Source organism: Macrotis lagotis, chromosome 4 (genome assembly GCF_037893015.1).
Source record: "Macrotis lagotis isolate mMagLag1 chromosome 4, bilby.v1.9.chrom.fasta, whole genome shotgun sequence".
NCBI classification, from domain to species: Eukaryota; Metazoa; Chordata; class Mammalia; order Peramelemorphia; family Peramelidae; genus Macrotis; species Macrotis lagotis.
The window spans coordinates 224,324,203-224,342,630 of record NC_133661.1 but is presented as its reverse complement, the minus strand read 5'-3'; the positions used below and the strand labels follow the sequence as shown (position 1 = coordinate 224,342,630).

Below are 18,428 nucleotides of genomic sequence, written 5' to 3'. Positions count from 1 at the left end.
GAAGCCGTGTGTGTGTGTGTGTGTGTCTGTCTGTGTGCGCGCGTGTGCTAAGAGTAGGTGTGTCTCATGTGCCTTGTCCCCTGGGGGCTTTTCAGTGAGTGTGTATGCGTAATGTGCGTGTGCATGCAAGGTGGGTGGTTTGAGTGTGTTGGGTGCGCGTGTAAGTGTGTGTGCGCGCGTGAGCGCTAGAGAGCGCCCCGCGAGCGTGTGTGTCCCCAGGCTCCCTCCTGACCCTTCCGCCTGGCCCTCTTTCCTCCTGGCAGTTGGGCTCTGGGCGGCCGGAGCAGGGATGATGATCTGGGACTGGATGCTTCGCCCTCGCTGCTGCTGGCCCTCCTTGCTGCTGCACTGTGCGCTGCACCCGCTCTGGGGTTTCATTCAGGTGAGCTTACGGGAAGGGCGCCCGAGCCGCCCCGGAGGGATGGAGGGAGCGAGGGAAAGGAGAGGAAGCTCACAGCTTCCTCTCTACAGTTGTGAAGTGGCCTGGGCTAGGGGGGCTTCTTTGGTGGAGTCTAGAGCCTTCCGAGAAGGCCAATCTGGGCATTCTGCGAGGTCCCGAGATCCCCACGGGCTAACCCTTCTCAGCCGGCTTTTGGAGAGAGGCTATTTTTCAGGTTCTCCCGATTTAACGGGGTGGGAAGACATAACTAGAGTCTACTTTAGAATCAGAAACAATACTAGACAGCCTCAAGTTCCCTTAGTCCTAACAGGAAAGAGAAACCATGAAGATGAGAGTAACTAGACCACCGACATCTTTCCTTCACTAAGTGACTTTAAAGCATATTGTTGTCAAGAAAAGTCAGGTTTTTCTAACAATGCTTGGGTTCTGAAGTTGCATTTCTTTCTCTGACACAATCTAATTGTGTAAACCCAGTCCTTTCCTGGCCTAAAGCTAGAGTACAAAATGGCAAACCTTAGTAAACATTCTGATAATGATATTTGTTCCATTAGGATTAAAAGTTGAACCTTCCTGGGCTTTCAAAAAAAAAACTTTTAAAAAATTGTTCTAGGGAAACCAAATTTAACACATTTTATATATATTTTTTGTATCAAGGATAAAAAAATTAAGGTATTTTCTGTGAGGAACTGTGAGGAACTCTAGAAGTTATATATTTATTCATATATGAACTATGATTACATCGTGGGCACCTTTAGCTCTCTTAAGATTCCATATTCTTGAGTAACTTACGTGTTCCTGAAATTTAGAAAACTCACTTTTAAAAATTTGATTGGTTTTCAGAAATCATCTAACAAAATTTTATACTTAAAAATGTGCCTCTCTCCTAATTAAGAATTTGCTTCTTGGTTATTTAATATACCTCCCTGGGTCCACCCCTATTCACACACCTTGTTAAATCTGGCATATTCATGCCTTCTGAGCAAAGGTTCAGGGAACTACTAAGATGTTTACAATATTGAGCATTTAAAGGAACAGGCTTTGGGGAAACCTCTTCTAATTGGATTTTGTCAGAGAGTAGACTTTCTGTATCATGTGATTCCAATCTGAGAACCAGCTAGATGTGAAAGCTGAATCAGCATTGTCCACTCCAGCTCTGATGGTAACTGTGGCGTGATGTGACCTTGGTGGCAATTTGGTGGAACCAGTGATTGTTTTGCTGTCAGAGTATGTTTGCTGGGAAATGAGAGAGGCATTGATAAGAAGGACAACTCCCCAGTCTTCATCTCTCCTTCCCTTATTCCAATCCCATGGAAAAGGTTGGAGGGAAAACCCAGCTGATTTTCATTTTAGAATTATCACACCTGTGAAATAAGTTAATGGTTAGGAAGTCATATGATGTGGTGGAAAGGCCACATCATAGGAATATGAACTAGACAACCCAGATTATTGATCTGTATTGCTAATTAGCTCAGTTTCCAAAACTATAACAAGTTAGACCAAACTCTAAGATCCCTTTCTGTTCCAACAAGTCTGCATATATTCAGAGTTCTTTCTCAGCTGTGCCATTCTATGTCTATATTCTAACAATTTGTGATTCCTAAGGTTCTTTTTTTCAATGTCGAATGTTTTCACTTAACTGTTTCTATTCAGACTTTGGGCTTTTGTCACTTTACACATTTTAGTTACCTAAAGTAACTTTCTTCTTCTGGAACTTTTAGCTGTAACTTAAAAGGTTAATTCTCCTTTCTTTACAATTTGTCTCCTACTCCTTGGAAGACTCTTTCCTTCCCCACCCCTCCCCATAATAGGCAGAGCAAAAATGATCAGACTATTAACTCCCATAGGTCTAGAATTTTGGTTGCAGTACTGGCAAGACTGACAAAGTACATGCTTTTGAATTTTTCTTTAAACAAAAAAGGTAATTACTTGAAAGCAATTGAATATGTTAGTGTATATCCTGTGGACCAGCAGTAAGAATAATACAACTACATCTCTGCAAGAGTTTCAGGTACTATAACAAAATAAAAATCAATTTTAATTAAATTGGATTATGGAGAGGCACCATTTTCCAGACAGGCCAATTTGTTGTAAACTTGGCTAAAGTTTCTGGGAAAAAAACTAATCTTCAAATGACAAGAGCAAAAAAAAAAAGATTGGTGCAGCCAAGTAAGAAAAGGTCTTGGAATGAACTAATCCAGTCTTAAGTAAAGGACTTGAGGGCAAGTCAACCATATTTAGGACAAATGGGATGCTACAAAGCCATGTGTTTTCATAGTAGATTTTTAAAAATGTCAGCTCTTGAACTTCTCTAGAAAAGGACAACTTTGCAGATCTATTTGTTCCTTAATGAGCAGTTTGCTGGAGGAAGAATTCTTCCTGAGTGATAAGAGTTTGGAAGGGTGGGGCAGGCTACAAATAATGAATTCATAGTCTTTAGAAAGGAAAACAGAGATTCCTCAGCTTATTATTATACTCAACTCTTACTTCAAAGTTGGCATTAAAGAAATCCCCAAATTGTCATTGCTCAACTTAAAGGATGTTTTTAAAATATAAAATTGACTGATATTTGAATTAGAGGAAGGACCATTTTGAAGGTATTTCTTGATCATTCTTTCTCATTCCTTTATTTTAGTTCTTATCTAACATAGTTAAAAATGGAAGGGAAGAGAACAAGATATGTCTCATTCCTTATGCTTTAAAATATCTTAACTTGATCCTCACAATTAACCTATAAGGGAAAAAAAAATCATAGGATCACCCAGCTAATTAGTATGGGAAACAGGATTTGCACTCAGGATTTCCTGCGTAGATACTTCATCCATTGGGTCATCTAGCTGTCCTAAAAATCACCTAGTTTAGACTACCTTATTTAATCTTACTGATGAGAAAACTAATACCCACAGAGGTTGAAACATGCCCATTGACAAACGGTATAGCTGGGATTCAAACCAGGTTTCTGAATCCCAGAACTCTTTCTCTTTTTTGAAAATAACTTATTGATATATTTTGTTTTTTACAGGATCTACATTTACCAATAAATCTCTCACCTTATTCCCTCCAGAAAGCCTTAAAATGAAGACTACAAAAGGGGGTAGAAAGTTAATAAAAACCAAAAAAAGCAAAAATTTATAGTTCTACACCCACAGACCTCCTACCTTGGCAAAGACAGAAGGAGGTATCTCATGTTCTTTTTGGGGGTAAACCTTTGTAAATCATCTCATAGCATTGTTTCAGTTGTTTGCAGATGGTCTTTCCATTTGCATCTTTGTAGTCTTTCTGTGCAGTAGCACAGTGCTGGACCTGGAGACAGGAATGTTCCTCTTCCTGAGTCTAGTCCAGCCTCAGATACTTACTAGCTATGTGACCCTGGGCAAGTCACTTACCCCTGTTTATCTTAGTTCCCTATCTGTAAATGATTTGGAGTAGGAAATGCAAACACCCTAATATCTTTACCAAGAAAATCCCAAACGGTGTCACTAAGAATGCAACACAACTGAAATGACTGAATTGACAACAGTCATTCTGTATATTGTTTTTCTGGTTCTGGCTTACTTTACATAACTTCCTATACATTTTCCCATTCTTCTTTATAATCATCAAATTTATTGCTACTTATAGCTCTGTAATATTCCATTACAATCACATATCACAATTTAGCCATTCTACAATCAATGTAAATCTATTTTGCTTCCAATTTTTTTTTTACTACTTTAGAAAGTGCTGCTATAAATATTTTGGTGTATAAGGAACCTTCTTTTCTAAATGGAATCTCTGAAGCATTTTAGACAATTTACTTACATAATAGAAAAATAGTTTCTCAGAATGGTAAGACAAATTTACAACTCCTCCAACAATGTGCTTATGTGCCCAGTTTTCCACAACTCCTCCAACATTGGTTCTTCTCATCTTTGCCAGTTTTCTGAGAGTGAATTAAAACCTGATTTTTCTTTCATTATTAATGATTTGATTCAGTCTTTCTGGTTTTTAATAATTTGCAATTCTTTTTAGATTTAGTTATTCATATTCTTTTTTACTTTCTGCTTTTATGGTTGAGGAGTCTTTCTAGATCTCTCAAAAGTGATAAATTCATTTCTTTCCTTGCAAACTGAGAGTGGGACATCACAGTAAATTATTTGGTATGACAGGAGCATGTCTCATCAAGTTACAGTGTTTCTGCCCTGCTCCTATTTAAAATGCCAGAATCTATCATCTTTGTGATTTTCTTCCTTAAAGTTGTTGTCGATGTGATTTGTTTCAATCAGTTGCCTTTAGCCTTTAAAATCTTATGACTGTATTCTTGAGACATACTTGCAAGGCATAAGGAGCCCATGAATGATCAGAGTCTGTTTAATTAGCATTTTTAAGTACTTTTCATGTCCAAAGTATCATACTAGGTCTTGGTCATGCAGGGATTCCAAAAACCCGAGTCCTTGTGCTTTTATCTCCCAAAATTAGTATGGAGGATAAAAATTCTAAGGCTTTAACTGAATTCAGAAACCAGATGGTAATGGTGTTGTGTGTGTGGTCAGGTATAATGGTATGAACACTAGGTTCAGAGTTAGGAAACCTTGGTTTTTGGAAGTGAAGAATCTCAAGAGTTGGAAGAGGTATCAGAGGTCATCTAAGTCTTACATGACCCTGAAAAGAAATATCTTTTAAGGGCAATTCCTAGTTCCCTACCATTTTAGCTTTGTCCCAGGAATTCCTTTCATAAAATCTCCAAGTGGTTGTCTATCTTCTAATTAAAGACTTCTTTGATGGGGACCTCACTACCTCTTGAAACCATTCACTTTACTTTTTTTCTGTTGTTGTTTTTTTTATATTTCTGAATGTTCAGGTTTTTTGGTCTTTATAAAGGTGGAATCTGCCTCCCTTCCTTTGGCACCCATTGCTCCCAGTTGAATGCCTGGGGACAAGTAGAGCAAATATAAATCTTTTTCTGCAGTGATAAGAATGAGTTAGACTTGCGTTCAAACCTCAAAATAAAATCAGAAAAGATAATAGAACAGATATAATGTGACTGTAGCTCAAAGTCAAGTAAGAAAGAACTTCCCAACTCAGTGAAAGTAATGCTACCTTTGGGTGAATAAATCAGACTGTCCAATATTGAACTAAATTCTTTTTCTTTAAAAAATTTTTTATTTAATTTTTTTTCCAATTACATGTAAAGTTATTTTCAACATTCATTTTTTGGTAAGGTAAGATTTTGAATTCCACATTTTCTCTTTTCTTCCCCTCTCCTCATGACAGTGAGAAATCTGATATGATATATATGAACTACACATATATAATCATGTTTAACACATTTCCATATTAGTCATATTGTGAAAAAAAGAAACAGAACAAAAGGGAAAAAACAAGACAAAGAAAAAAAGCATGCAGCAAATTTAAAAAGTGAAAATAGTAAGCTCCGGTCTACATTCTGATTCCAATTTTTTTCCTTTTCCTCTGGATGAGGATAATATTTTCACAAGTCTTTTAGAATTGTTCTTGATCACTGAATTGCTGGAAAGAGCTAAATCCATCATAGTTGGTCATCTCATAATGTTTCCGTAAAGATGTACAATGATCTTCTGATTCTGCTGATTTCATTCAGTATCAGTTCATATAAGTCTTTCAAGCTGAACCCAAAAAAGAACTACTAATAGTACTTGTGTACCTGAAGAACAAGGCAGTTGGGTGGATAGAACACTGGACTTGGAACTGAAATTCTTATCTCCTTGATACTGGCTAGCTGTGTGACCCTGAGCAAATCACTGAAGCTTCATCTGTAAAATCAGATGGAGAAGAAAGTGGCAAACCATTCTAGTATTTCTGCCAAGAAAATTCCTAAGGGGGTCACAACAACTTGAAGTACAGAACACAGCATATTGTCAAATACGGTGAATGACAACTAGATCAAATTACTACAATTACTCATTCCTTACCAAAAAAGTCACAGATTTTTCCTTTTGCTAGTGATGGGAAGAGGTTAGGTAGAGAATAGTGCTAGACCTGGAGTCAGAAAAAATTGAATTAAAATCTGGTCTCAGATACCTAACTAGCTATGTGACTCTGTATTATAAAATAGGCATCAATTCCCAGAGTTGTGAGATCAAATGAAATAATTTTTGTAAAATCCTTAACATGTGCCTGGCACTTAAGAGGGACTGTATAAATGCTAACTTACATGTGAAACCATAAGTTGTAGACTTTTTCTTCTGTGTCATGTTTCAGACTTGAAGCACAGCCTGTTTTCTATTTCATAATATTATTATTTAAGCCAATCCCTAACCCAAGTTTCATTATATTAATCCCCTTTCTAGACACTTAACTCTCTTTAATTGTCTTGTCAATTTTTTTTTAAAAAATTGCTATTCTTTCAGCTTTCTCACAAAGTACCTTTTGAATGATACAGAGATTAATTATATGGGGAAATGATGTTCCTTGAGACTTGCCAACATACTTGATAGAGCTTGGGGGAGTCAGAGGTCAAAGACTATAAGAGGATGTAGCTTTCAAACAACCTCATTTGAACTCTTAAGCTTTATTAATGCAAAGTCTCAGAAAGAAGGAAGCTTATGGAATAATTGGAAAGAGGTTCAGCAACTGTAAGAGAAAATGATTTTTAGAGATGTGGTCAAACTATAGCCAGGCATGCAGAGAGTTAATCTTGTTTATAAAATAATTGATAACATATCTACTGGATACTGAATGTCCTATTATCAGTACTAGTTAAGTTTGCCTTTCAGGATTTGAAAGGCAGTCAATAAGTTTTTTTTTAAAAAGCAAAGGGGAAGCATATAGGAGACTTTTGACCTCTGCTCACATTAATTTAATCAGTCCAATTTACTCAGTACCATTGTGATGCTCCTGAACACAAATATTTGTATGTATATATATATATATATATATATATATATATATATACATACATATATATATATAGTTTTGTACATGTACATTTATGTATTATATAATATATATTTATCTGAAATTGGAGAATAAGTTGAAAAACTCTCCATCTTGAATAGTTTCCTTCTCCCATCCTTCCCTTTCTTGAAAAGTTTCTAGGGGAAAAATTGTTTCAATCTCACCATGAAAAAGGACAGAGTTGACAGGCAATAGAAATTACATGAACTGGGTCTCTAGTTAAATTACCTGTCCATGCAAGCAGGATGCTAAATTGGAAATCAAGAATTCTGTTGTGTGAGCAAGTTACTTGATCTTTCATTCCTTTAACTATAAAATGAGGGATTTGATAAATTAATTCTGAGGAATCATAAAGCTCAGGTGTTTATCTTTGGTTTTATTTTTGGTAAGGCAATGGGGTTAAATGACTTGCCCAAGGTCACACAAGCTAGGTAATTATTAAGTGTCTGAGGATGGATTTGAACTCAGGTACTCCTGACTCCAGGGCTGCCCTACTTAGTTGTCCCTCAGGCATTTATCTAACAACTAAATAAATTCACTGTGGCTATGTTTTTAACCAGAGTTGGACAGAGGAGACCAAGAAGGACCATTTTTTGATTTTTCTCTTTTTTAAAAAAATTTTATCTTGCTAGATTAATGATTAATTTCCTTTTTCATTTTCATGTAGAAATAAATAACTTTAGGGGTAGCTAGGTGGCCCTATGGTTAGAGCACTGGCCCTGGAGTCAAGAGGACCTGAGTTCAATAATTGCCTAGAGGTGTGACCTTGGGCAAGTCACTTAAACCCATTGCCTTAAATTAAAAAAAAAGAAATAGCTTCTTTGAATCCCACCCACCTCCTTCATTATACCCCTAAACTCCCCATAGATCCTTTCCCCTTCTCCAGTCCTCTTCCTACCTCCCACCCTACCCCCATTTATTCAATGTGAGCATTGAGGTGAAGTGAAAGATCATTTTTATATACTTCCTCATCTGAAGCCCTGATATGAGTTGAGCAGAATCTCATGCTGATCTCTTGGGGTGGGGTTGTGTTTACAGATCACTCACGGTGAGCTCCAGAAGTCATGTTCTAAGACCACTGTGGAAAAAGGTACTGAAAGTTGTCAGGAGATCTGTCAGTGTAGACGACCTCCTCCTCTACCACCACCTCCTCCTCCTCCTCCACCTCCAAGGCTGCTCTCCCTCACACGTAAGTAAAGACTTGAATTTTCAGATTCTTTTTTCTACTTTTAAAAAGAGAAAGATCTAGATATAGAACAGAAGGCAAATCCATTTCATTCTTAATTTTTTAAAAACTGAATTAATATAAAAGAAAAGCTAAACTCGAACTTTACATTTTAGTTTCTGGAAAAATTTATTTTTTGTTATGTTTTACATATTTAAATATATATGGGTATGCATGTGTACATACACACACACATATATATTATATATATATATATATAAATAATCACATGTCTAATATGTCATTTTCCCAGGAAATATGGATATCAGCTAATTAGATAAATGCCAAACTCTAGTTGATATAATACTCTTTTTGGAATAGATTATTCCAAAGGAGAAATACTTAAAAGAGGCAGATTAATTTTAATTATCTCCCCCAAATTTCATTCCAGTTTTTCCTGAATCATCTGTCTCTTAAGGCAACTTTCAGATAATTTCGTTAGAAACCTTCTTTTACTTCAATTATGCAGATAACCACATCTATTTAAATATGCTTGCTGGGATTAATTCAAACAGAAAGTGATTTCTTAGCCCAAAATTACCTTTGCCTTGAATTATGGAGTCCTGAATTGAATTAAATTAGTAGAACTGTGAAAGCTAGATCAAGTATGTCAAGTTAATAAAGTTTGCAAAGTGAAGTTTCACACTTCAGCTTAGTTTCACTTGAATTTCCACCTATAAAATGTCCTTCTTAATATATGGTTCCACCTCATTAAGCACACCTCAACTGAATTATTTTGTGCATGCTTAAATAACCTTGGAAGAAAGGTTCTTCGGTGAAGTGCTTTGTTTTTCATTTAGTAAAAATGCAAGTAAGGAATAGTCTATAGAAATAGTAAATATACCACTTATCACCGAAGCCTGGACTTTGACTAATGGCCCCACTTCATTTCCTATTCTCCTCCCCAGTACCAATTCTCTATTTCCTCATTGCTCCTGAATATGCCTATACATTTACAGGATCATGGGATCACAGAATTTGACAATTTGAGGGACCTTAGAAACTTTGGACCCAGTGGTTTGCCTGTTGTTTCTCCAATTAGAGTGTTACCTCCTCTATTTTTTTTATTCCTAGTGTTTAGCATGATGCCAACCCCCAAATGAAAGGAATTTCCTAACATTCCCACTTGTCTACCTTTTTTCCAGTGTTCATTGCCTGACATGTTAACCCCCACCCTCTCCCCTTCCTATCCATTTAGCTAGGCTCTACCTCTGCTTCAGGTGGTATCAGCTGAAGTCCTACACCTTTCATGAGGTTTTCTCTGATTCCACAGTCCTCCAATCTCATTCCCATTTCTGTTTTGTTTTGGGGGTTTTTTTAGGGTTTTTTTTTTTTTGGCAAGGCAAATGGGGTTAAGTGGCTTGCCCAAGGCCACACAGCTAGGTAATTATTAAGTGTCTGATACCGGATTTGAACCCAGGTACTCCTGACTCCAGGGCCAGTGCTTTATCCACTGTGCTACCTAGCCGTCCCTCATTCCCATTTCTGAACATAGACAGAAACTATCCATCCTACCTACTCATTTGACCTGTAGCCTATGCTACCTTGTATTGACACTTCCCACCTCCCCTGTTAGGGCAAGGACAGAGATCATGTCTTCTACCCCTCTGTATTTCCAGGGACTAGCCATGTATCATGAACTCAGTATAGACTCATAAAATTGTCAGTAGTGAGTGGTAGCAATTCAACATTTACATAGCATCCTCTATGTAGGTACACCAAGAACTTTTTTAGGCAATTAGTATGGTAGAAGGGTGAATGATGGAGTGCTTGTCCTCAAGGAAGATTCATAATCACCAAATTTCAGAATTGGAAGGAACCTCAGTAGTCATCTAGTTCAACTCATCTCCAAAAACAGAATCTTGTTGATGACATACCTAACAAGTAGTAGTGCAAGTTTTGGCAGAAGACCTCTTATGATGAGTAACTCATTTCTTTCATTTCACTTTTGGATAATTTTAATTGTAAAGAAGCTTTTTCTCATATCAAACCTAAAATTGCTTCTTTGCAATATTTACCATTGCTCTTAGTTCTGACATGAAGAGCCAAATGAAAAAAAGTCTAATCCTTCTTCCAAATATTTTTGCAAATATATTTGAAGACAGCTATCCTGTTCCCCTTGAGCCTCCTAGTTACTACAGGATTCTCATATGTCTTGGATTTAAGACTTTTTGCCATTCACCAAGGAAATTATTTCCTTCCTTTGGATGTCCTCTGGCTTATTAATGTTCTTTTTTTCTGGAATAACATTTCATTTTTCTCAGTTATGTGTAAAAACAATTTTAACATTAATTTTTTAAAAAGTTAATGTCCCTTTGAAATGTGGTGCTTATAAACAAACACAATGATCCAGTTGTGGTCTGATTAGAGCAGAATATCACCTCCTTAATCCTGAAGGGGTGGTCTAGTTAATATTTTCTTTGTATCTCCAGTGCATAATCCAGTGACATGTATGTATGTATGTATGTATGTATGTATGTGTGAATGGTCATGCATATATACATATGGTATGTGTTCCTATATGTACACTGATACACATGCATCATGTGTCTAATATTTGCTGAATTAAATTCAAGTGAGAACTACTAGCAGCCTTCACTTGGGTGGTGGAAGACAAGGAAGTAAGAAAAATATAGTTTGGTCATTGATGGTATATGTAGGATGATGGAGAGGGAGCGATAAAATATTACATTATAATTTCAAGCCTGGGTGCCTGGGAGAATAGTGATAACATTAACAGAAATAAGAAAATGATGTGAAATGATGAAAACAAGAGTGCCAGCAATTTCAGCAATCCATTAAAAAAATAAATCCTAGCTAAGTTATCATGAGATCATTACCATTACCATAGTGAAATATCACTTTCCTTTGGCAGCCCAATAGTTTATTCTTCATTAAAATTGATTTATTAGTTGTATTTTTTCCTTCCAAGTATATGTTTTGTGTTGACCTTACAAGTATTTATAGATTGTACCCACTCCTACTATGAGAGAAACCTCTTATAACAAAACAAAACAAACAAAACTAATAATGCTACTGTACTATTAAGGGGCCTTAATTAATAACAACTACTGTATAAATAAGTGACTTTATCTGAGAGTACAGGCAATATCAATATCTTGAGGAAGGTGGGTGAACCAGTAGATAGAGTGCTGGGCCTGGAGTCAAGAAGATCTCAAAAGTAAATTAGGAACAATAACAGTACCTATCTCACAGGGTTGTTATGATGAGTAAGTGAAATAATATTTGTAAATATTGTGCTTGGCAAAAGATTGATGCTACATAAATTCATATTCCCTTTACTTCCTAACCTCTCAATGATCCCTTAACCAGTATTTTTAATGAAAAAAATTAATAGAAATCCACCCTTATTTCACTGAAAAAAAACAGAAAAAAGAAAAATTTCCTCATAACAAGTAAAGCAAATCCCCTCATTGACTATATAAAACACACGTTTGTGTGCATACTTATATACAAGTGTATATTTTATATATATGTGTGTGTGTGTGTGTGTGTTTCATTCTGTTCTCTAAGTCTAACACCTCTCCAGGTTAATTGAATAGCAGCTATGATGTACCCACACTTGCACCTAGAGTAGGAGTTTTTGTTGCTTCCTTAAGTGTCTTTATTCTAAGTAGAAACATGATGCTAGGGAAAGAGGACTGTTGTTGAGTTGTTTCAGCCACGTCCAATTCTCCTTGACCTTATTTAGGGTTTTCTTGGCAAAGATACTTAAGTGGTTTGCCACTTTATTCTCCAACTCATTTGAAGGATGAGGAAACTGAGGTCATCAGGGTTAAGTGACTTGTCCAGGGTTACATAGCTAGTAAGTATCTAAGATTGGATTTGAAATGGGTTCAGGAGGATTGGAGTTCAAATCCAATCTTAGACACTTACTGCTGATAAAGAGATGAGAATTCTTGAAGAAGGCCAACAACTGTGCTGACAAGAGGCTGACCCCGCCCCCCCCAATGCTGTATGGAATCATTAATTATTCAGAATTTTCTGTTGCTCCTGAAGATCTACTGTGTAGTTTCAAATATTTGGAATGAGTAAAATAGAGCCTACCTGCTTATGACCAAGTACAGACTAATGTTCAGTGAATAGTTAATATAACTAGGTAGAGAGTGGTAGGTTGATTCTGAGTCAATGCATTTTATGAGAAAGAATGACTAGATTTAAGGCAGGTTAGAATTATAATCTGAACCTTTTTCTTGGGAGGTAAAAGACCAATTCATGAGCCAACTAGCCTTCTATGTACACTATTATTTAAGTTTAGTTCATGTGATATTCATTGTTAAGCATCATAGTTAATGAGCACTCTATTAGAAGTTCCTATGTGCTTTAAATAGACCCCTTAAAGGATTGAAACCAATCTCCAATGTGTTTAATGCTATTGAAAGGCATAGATAATAGATCTTTAGGATAGAAAGGGAGGGACTTTAGGCTATAGCCAGAGTGACTTGCCCAAGGTAATACAGATACAGTGAATACTAAAGAAAAGACCAAAGTTTAGATCTTGAAGTTCTGGTAATAACAACCTACTCCAAAAGCAATGCCTGCAGTGTTTTTGAGTCCACAGAAATGTGTATATATGGGGTGTGCTCCTGAAGCTGGTTATTGTTATGGACCATCTAGGTAGCATAGGGATTAGTGCTCTTTATCTGGAGTCAGTGAGACTGAAGTTTAAATCTAGCCTCAAGCATTGACTAGCAGTGTGACTTTGGACAAGTCACTTCCTCTCTGTTTACCTTAGTTTCCTCATCTGTAAAATGAGTCTAATAATAATACCTACCTTGCAGAGTTGTCATGAGGTTCAAATGAGGAAATTATGAGACAGCTGGGTTAGAACACTAGGTCTGGACTTAGCAGTCTTAAGCTCAAATCCAGCCTCAGACACTGACTCACTGACTAGTAATGTGAGCCTGGGCAAGTCACTTCACTTCTGTTTACCTCACTTTCTTCATCTATAAAATGCAGGTTGTAATAGCAGATGCAAATGAGAAAATTTTGGGGTAGACTAGAGTACTAGCATGCTGGGCCTAGAATCAGGAGGACCCAAGTTCAAATCCAGCTTTATTTGTTTGTTGTGTGACCTTGGTTAAATCATTTAATCCCTATTTGTCTCAGTTTCCTTATCTGGAAAATGAAGAAAATAGAAACACTTACTTCTCAGGTTTATTGAAATAAGTTTTATTATTAGATAATAATGCACTAAGCACAATAGTAAGTACTATTACAAATATTAGCCATGATGAGGCTGCTGCTGCTGCTGCTGGGCTATGATGGTTATAAGTTCCTTGAAAACAGACACTATATCCCCAGGACTTAACACAGTGTCTGGCACTTTATAAATGTTTGTTGACTGGCTGACTAAACTGTAGGGTAAAGGCAGAGGATCTTTTCCAAGTATTGTCTGAGGACAGAAAATGTAAACGTAGACTCCTGGATTCAGGGTTTTGTTTGCTTTTTAAAATGCCACTAATTATTTTCAGCTTCTTCAAAAAGAGTATAAATGATGTGTATTTAGAAAGCCATGTAGTGGAAGTCACTGCATGAACACCCCTCATTCCCCAGGGAAAGCTAGTACACGCATCATTTTTCAGAACCTGCCTCATAATTTGCTCCAGACAAAAATAACCAACTTCTCTGTGATGCCAGTAGAGTAAGGAGGAAGAGGGGGAAATGCTTACATTTTGATAATGCACTCCTCTAGGAAGTTCAAGGCCCTTTTATAGATTCTTTTCTTTTCCTCATGCTATGTCCGCTTTTATACACAGAAAATGCTCAAACACGCAGAGGTTAAGTGACTTCTCTAAGGGTACTCTGTGAGGCGGTGCTAGTGACAGGAATAGAATTCCTGACTCCCCTTCATTGTGCTGTTGTGTGACTGTAATGTCGAGCTGGTACCATGAAATGACTTCGAGCTGCACCCAGCCCTGAATGACATCTCTGTACTTTCAGAAGGAGGATTGTATAAAGGGCAGAGCCAACCTTATTTATATAGTCATTTGTTATTAACTGTACAAGGCCTTTTGAAAGTTGTCACCCCCAACGGAGCTTGTCTAGAATTAACCCAGGAGGTAGGCAGGAGTCTCATGGAAGGGGATTCATGAACAGGGAAATGTAGATTCATTATTTAGTAACCAGGACAGGGATACAGAAGAACAGAGGGGTGCACTCAACTCTGTATTCACGGTTTCTTGAATGTTTATACAGCTATCTCTTCCACAAAGCAGGGGCTAGGTGTGGGGTATCCTTGAGATCTGGAAATCCAAATAAAATCCATAGGGGTAAACCCTTCAACCTTCATTTTCCATTAAGAAATAATACAAGAACTTAGCCTTTTCTCATATGATGCCAGTCTACCAAAATACATTTTTATAACAATCCTACATTTCTGAGTTCCTAAACTATTTCTCTGTTGTCTGCTGGCTTTCCTGAGTCATCTGTGGCTTATGCAAAATTTCCCCCCAAGAATAAGAATTCTTATGCCAACTTCTGATATACCAAAACTGTGATGGGGAAAATTTTTTTGTGGAAGGGATAACTGTACTCCTGTGGCCTTTTCTCATCTGCCAACAGGAGGGGGGGGGGGAGAGAGAGAGAGAGAGAGAGAGAGAGAGAGAGAGAGAGAGAGAGAGAGCGTGCATGTTTTATAACAATATGAAATTATAAGCCTTTGTAAAGCAAAGTCTTTGCCCTGTATATCAGTGTATCTTATGTGTTTTTAGTGCTGAATTAATGTTGACTAAATTGGATTAAAATTGCACTGATTTTGAATGAGAAGTTGAGTCTGACTCTTTGTGTCTGACTCTTTGTCTGACTCTTTGTGTCTGAAACTTTGTTAAGTTACACCTTATAACTCATCTGAACTGAATTAAGTGACCTGCCTAGTATGTGTCTGAATTCAGATCTGATCTCTGACCCAGTGGTCTGTTCACTATGACATCACCTACCTGCCCCTTGAATGAAAAGATCCTGGTTCAAATCTCAGACCTGTTACCATCTGTATTACTTTGAACAAGACATTGACCATCAATTTCCTGATCTATAATAAGAGGGAACTGAAATAGATAAGGAATTCTTGACCATTTTTGTGATTTAAATCCCTTTGGAAGTCTGATGTAGTCTAAGGGCCCCTTCTCAGAATAAGTTTTTGAAATTCATAAAATAAAAACAAAGGATTACAAAGGAGAAAAAGTTAGTGAAAATTAAAATTTATATTTCCCCCATATTACCCCTTAAAAATCTTTCCACAGATTTCAGGTTAACAGCTCCTGGACTAGATAAGTTCTTAGGTTCCCTTGAACATTAAATCCAAGGTGAGATTTAGTAAATCCAAAAGAGAGTATTGGAACATAACAAGGTTAGTAATGAAGATGCCATTTGTTTCCTGGAAACCTTGTTATTTTGTGCCTTTTATTAAACAAATGTATTATATTTCTTCTCTATTATATATCTACTCTGGCAGATGGGTTGATCCTTCTAATGCTTTTGAAAGAAATATCAACCAAATATGCTATCAGTTCATATTCATAAAACACAACACTTGTACTTAAGGTTTCAATACTTCAAACAATTTGTATTTTCAGTGATATGGATACTTTCTCTGTTAATGAAGATTGCAATCTGTCAATAGTTGTCCATCCTGTGTAACTCTTGGCGGTTTCTTCCCATATTTCTCACACAGGGGTCCAACCAATCTATTGGGTACCGTCTCCTTCCTTTGCCATTATTTATATACAAATGGAGTGTGAGCGTATTATCCCTCATTCTTGCCACAAATACTCCTCCATTTTTCTCCTACCTATATAGCTCTTTAATGAAATCCTTTATGCTACTGTTCCAATGTGATTCCTCATTTGTACTATGTTGCAACCTTATTGTACCCACTGTGCATCTTTCCTTTGCCTTTTGTATAGTTCCTAACTACAATTCTTTTTTTAAAATGTTATTTTATTTTAAAAATTATATGCAAAATTAGTTTTCAACATCCATCTTTTTATAAGCTTTTGGGTTCCACATTTTCCTATCTCTGTTCTATGACCCTGGGCAATAGGAATAAATAGGAATAAATAAATAGGAATAAATAAATAAATAAAAAATAGGAATAAATGAGTTTCTCCCCATAAGATCAAGTAATCTGATATGGATTGTACATGTTCAGTCATATTAACTTTTTTTTGGTTTTTGCAAGGCAATGCGGTCAAGTGACTTGCCCAAGTTCACACAGCTAAATAATTATTAAATGTCTGATGTTGGATTCGAACCCAGGTCCTTTTGACTGTCTCCAGGGCTGGTGCTCTATTCACTGCACCATCTAGCTACCCTAAATCATATTAACTCTAACTCTATAGAGATTTTAGTATGTTACAAAGTTTGATTTCTATTTCAGGTAAAAAATCTTAAAGTCATTGGAAGTATTATATGATTTCCCAAATGTTATCCAGTCTGCTCTCTGTGAATTAGTGGTATAGATTCTCTAAACAGCTGCAAACCATGAACAGGATAATTGTCTTTTTCATTAATTCAGCTTTTCCTGATAGCAAATAGGTTAATTTCTTTTGGGTGAGCATCAATTTCATTTAATAGATTTTGTTCACTCCAAGTTTAATATAGTCATTGACACTTGTAAACAATAATATTCGAGGGATCTCACCAGCTATTAAAAATCCCTATTCATTTGAGTTCTTTACTGTGCATCACCCATGATAGTGAAAATTACTTTTGGTATATGTATGTGTATGTGTGTGTGTGTGTGTGTGTGTGTGTGTGCATGTGTAACTCCCTTTTTTATCTTTTCTTGACAATTCATAGTCAGAAGGTTGTGGAACCAGTTAGATCTTTCAAGGAATCTTGCATTAACATGATCATAGGAATATCTTTATTGGTACCATTTTTGTCTATTGAATGTATTTTTTATAGTCATTAAACAATAAGCACAGTAAGATCTTGTATTCTCTATAATTTTTAAGCAGGTATATTACTATAAATATGTTATCTATCAATGAACCTCACTTATAGAGGGCTGCCAATTTCTTTTTACAACTTTATCAAGGATAACCAAGATGCAAATATAGATTATTCTCATAAAATTTTTGTTTAGATGTACAATTATGAAAATTGGCCATTAATTATTGATTTTCTTCCTGCTACCCTTTGCTCTTGGTAGAACTGAGGCATGGTACTTTTTCTCCTATTGTTTTGGTATCTTTCTCTCCTTTAAAACCTTGGAATTGATCCCTCAGTGCCCTCAAAATAATATTGATTCCTTCATGGAGCTACTCTGTGTAATCATGGTCTAGTTGCTTTTCCTATCTTTCTTTCAGTGCTATTTCCTCTTTTGATTGCAGCAATCTTGAACTGCAGTGTTAGAATCCAAATCTGAAGGCTCTAATTTTCTTTTATGGTTTAAAAGAAAATAATTTTTTGGGTAACAATTTTCCAGATCTTTTCCATTTTTTTCATCCATTTCTTAGTTTGGATCCAGCTTTATCTTTAGATATGTATAGGATCCCTCACAAACTTTCTCTAAAATTTTTTTCTCCACTGATTTTCATTGTTATATGAACAGAATGTAGGTGTATGCTGGGGCTATCTCCTACTGGATTTCAGAGGTGTTTGTTAAATTTCTGGCATGAGTATTTATATCTTGGAAATCAGTAAACAGAAGAAATCAGTGAAAAGCAGTTATGGCACAGTGGATAGAGTATCAGGTCAGGAGTCAGGAAGACTTAAGTTCAAATTTGCCCTCAGACACTTATTAGCTACATGACCCTGGGGAAATCACTTAGTCTCTATTTGTTTTAATTTTCTTAACTGTAAAATGGGAATAAATGAGTTTCTTCCTCCCAGGATTGTTGTGAGGATCAAATATTATAACATATC

At 36.3% G+C, this 18,428-nt stretch overlaps 1 protein-coding gene across 2 annotated transcripts in view; it reads left to right on the top strand.

Moving 5' to 3' along the window:
* Positions 1 to 283: 283 nt before the first annotated feature.
* Positions 284 to 18,428, top strand: part of PRIMA1 (proline rich membrane anchor 1) — a 132,779-nt gene continuing 114,634 nt past the window's right edge. For both annotated transcript variants that reach the window (XM_074235472.1, XM_074235473.1), the window contains exons 1-2: positions 284 to 382; positions 8,351 to 8,501. In XM_074235472.1, the coding sequence (XP_074091573.1) occupies positions 290 to 382; positions 8,351 to 8,501 (244 nt within the window). In that variant the 5' untranslated portion in view covers positions 284 to 289. The remainder of the gene's footprint in view (positions 383 to 8,350; positions 8,502 to 18,428) is intronic.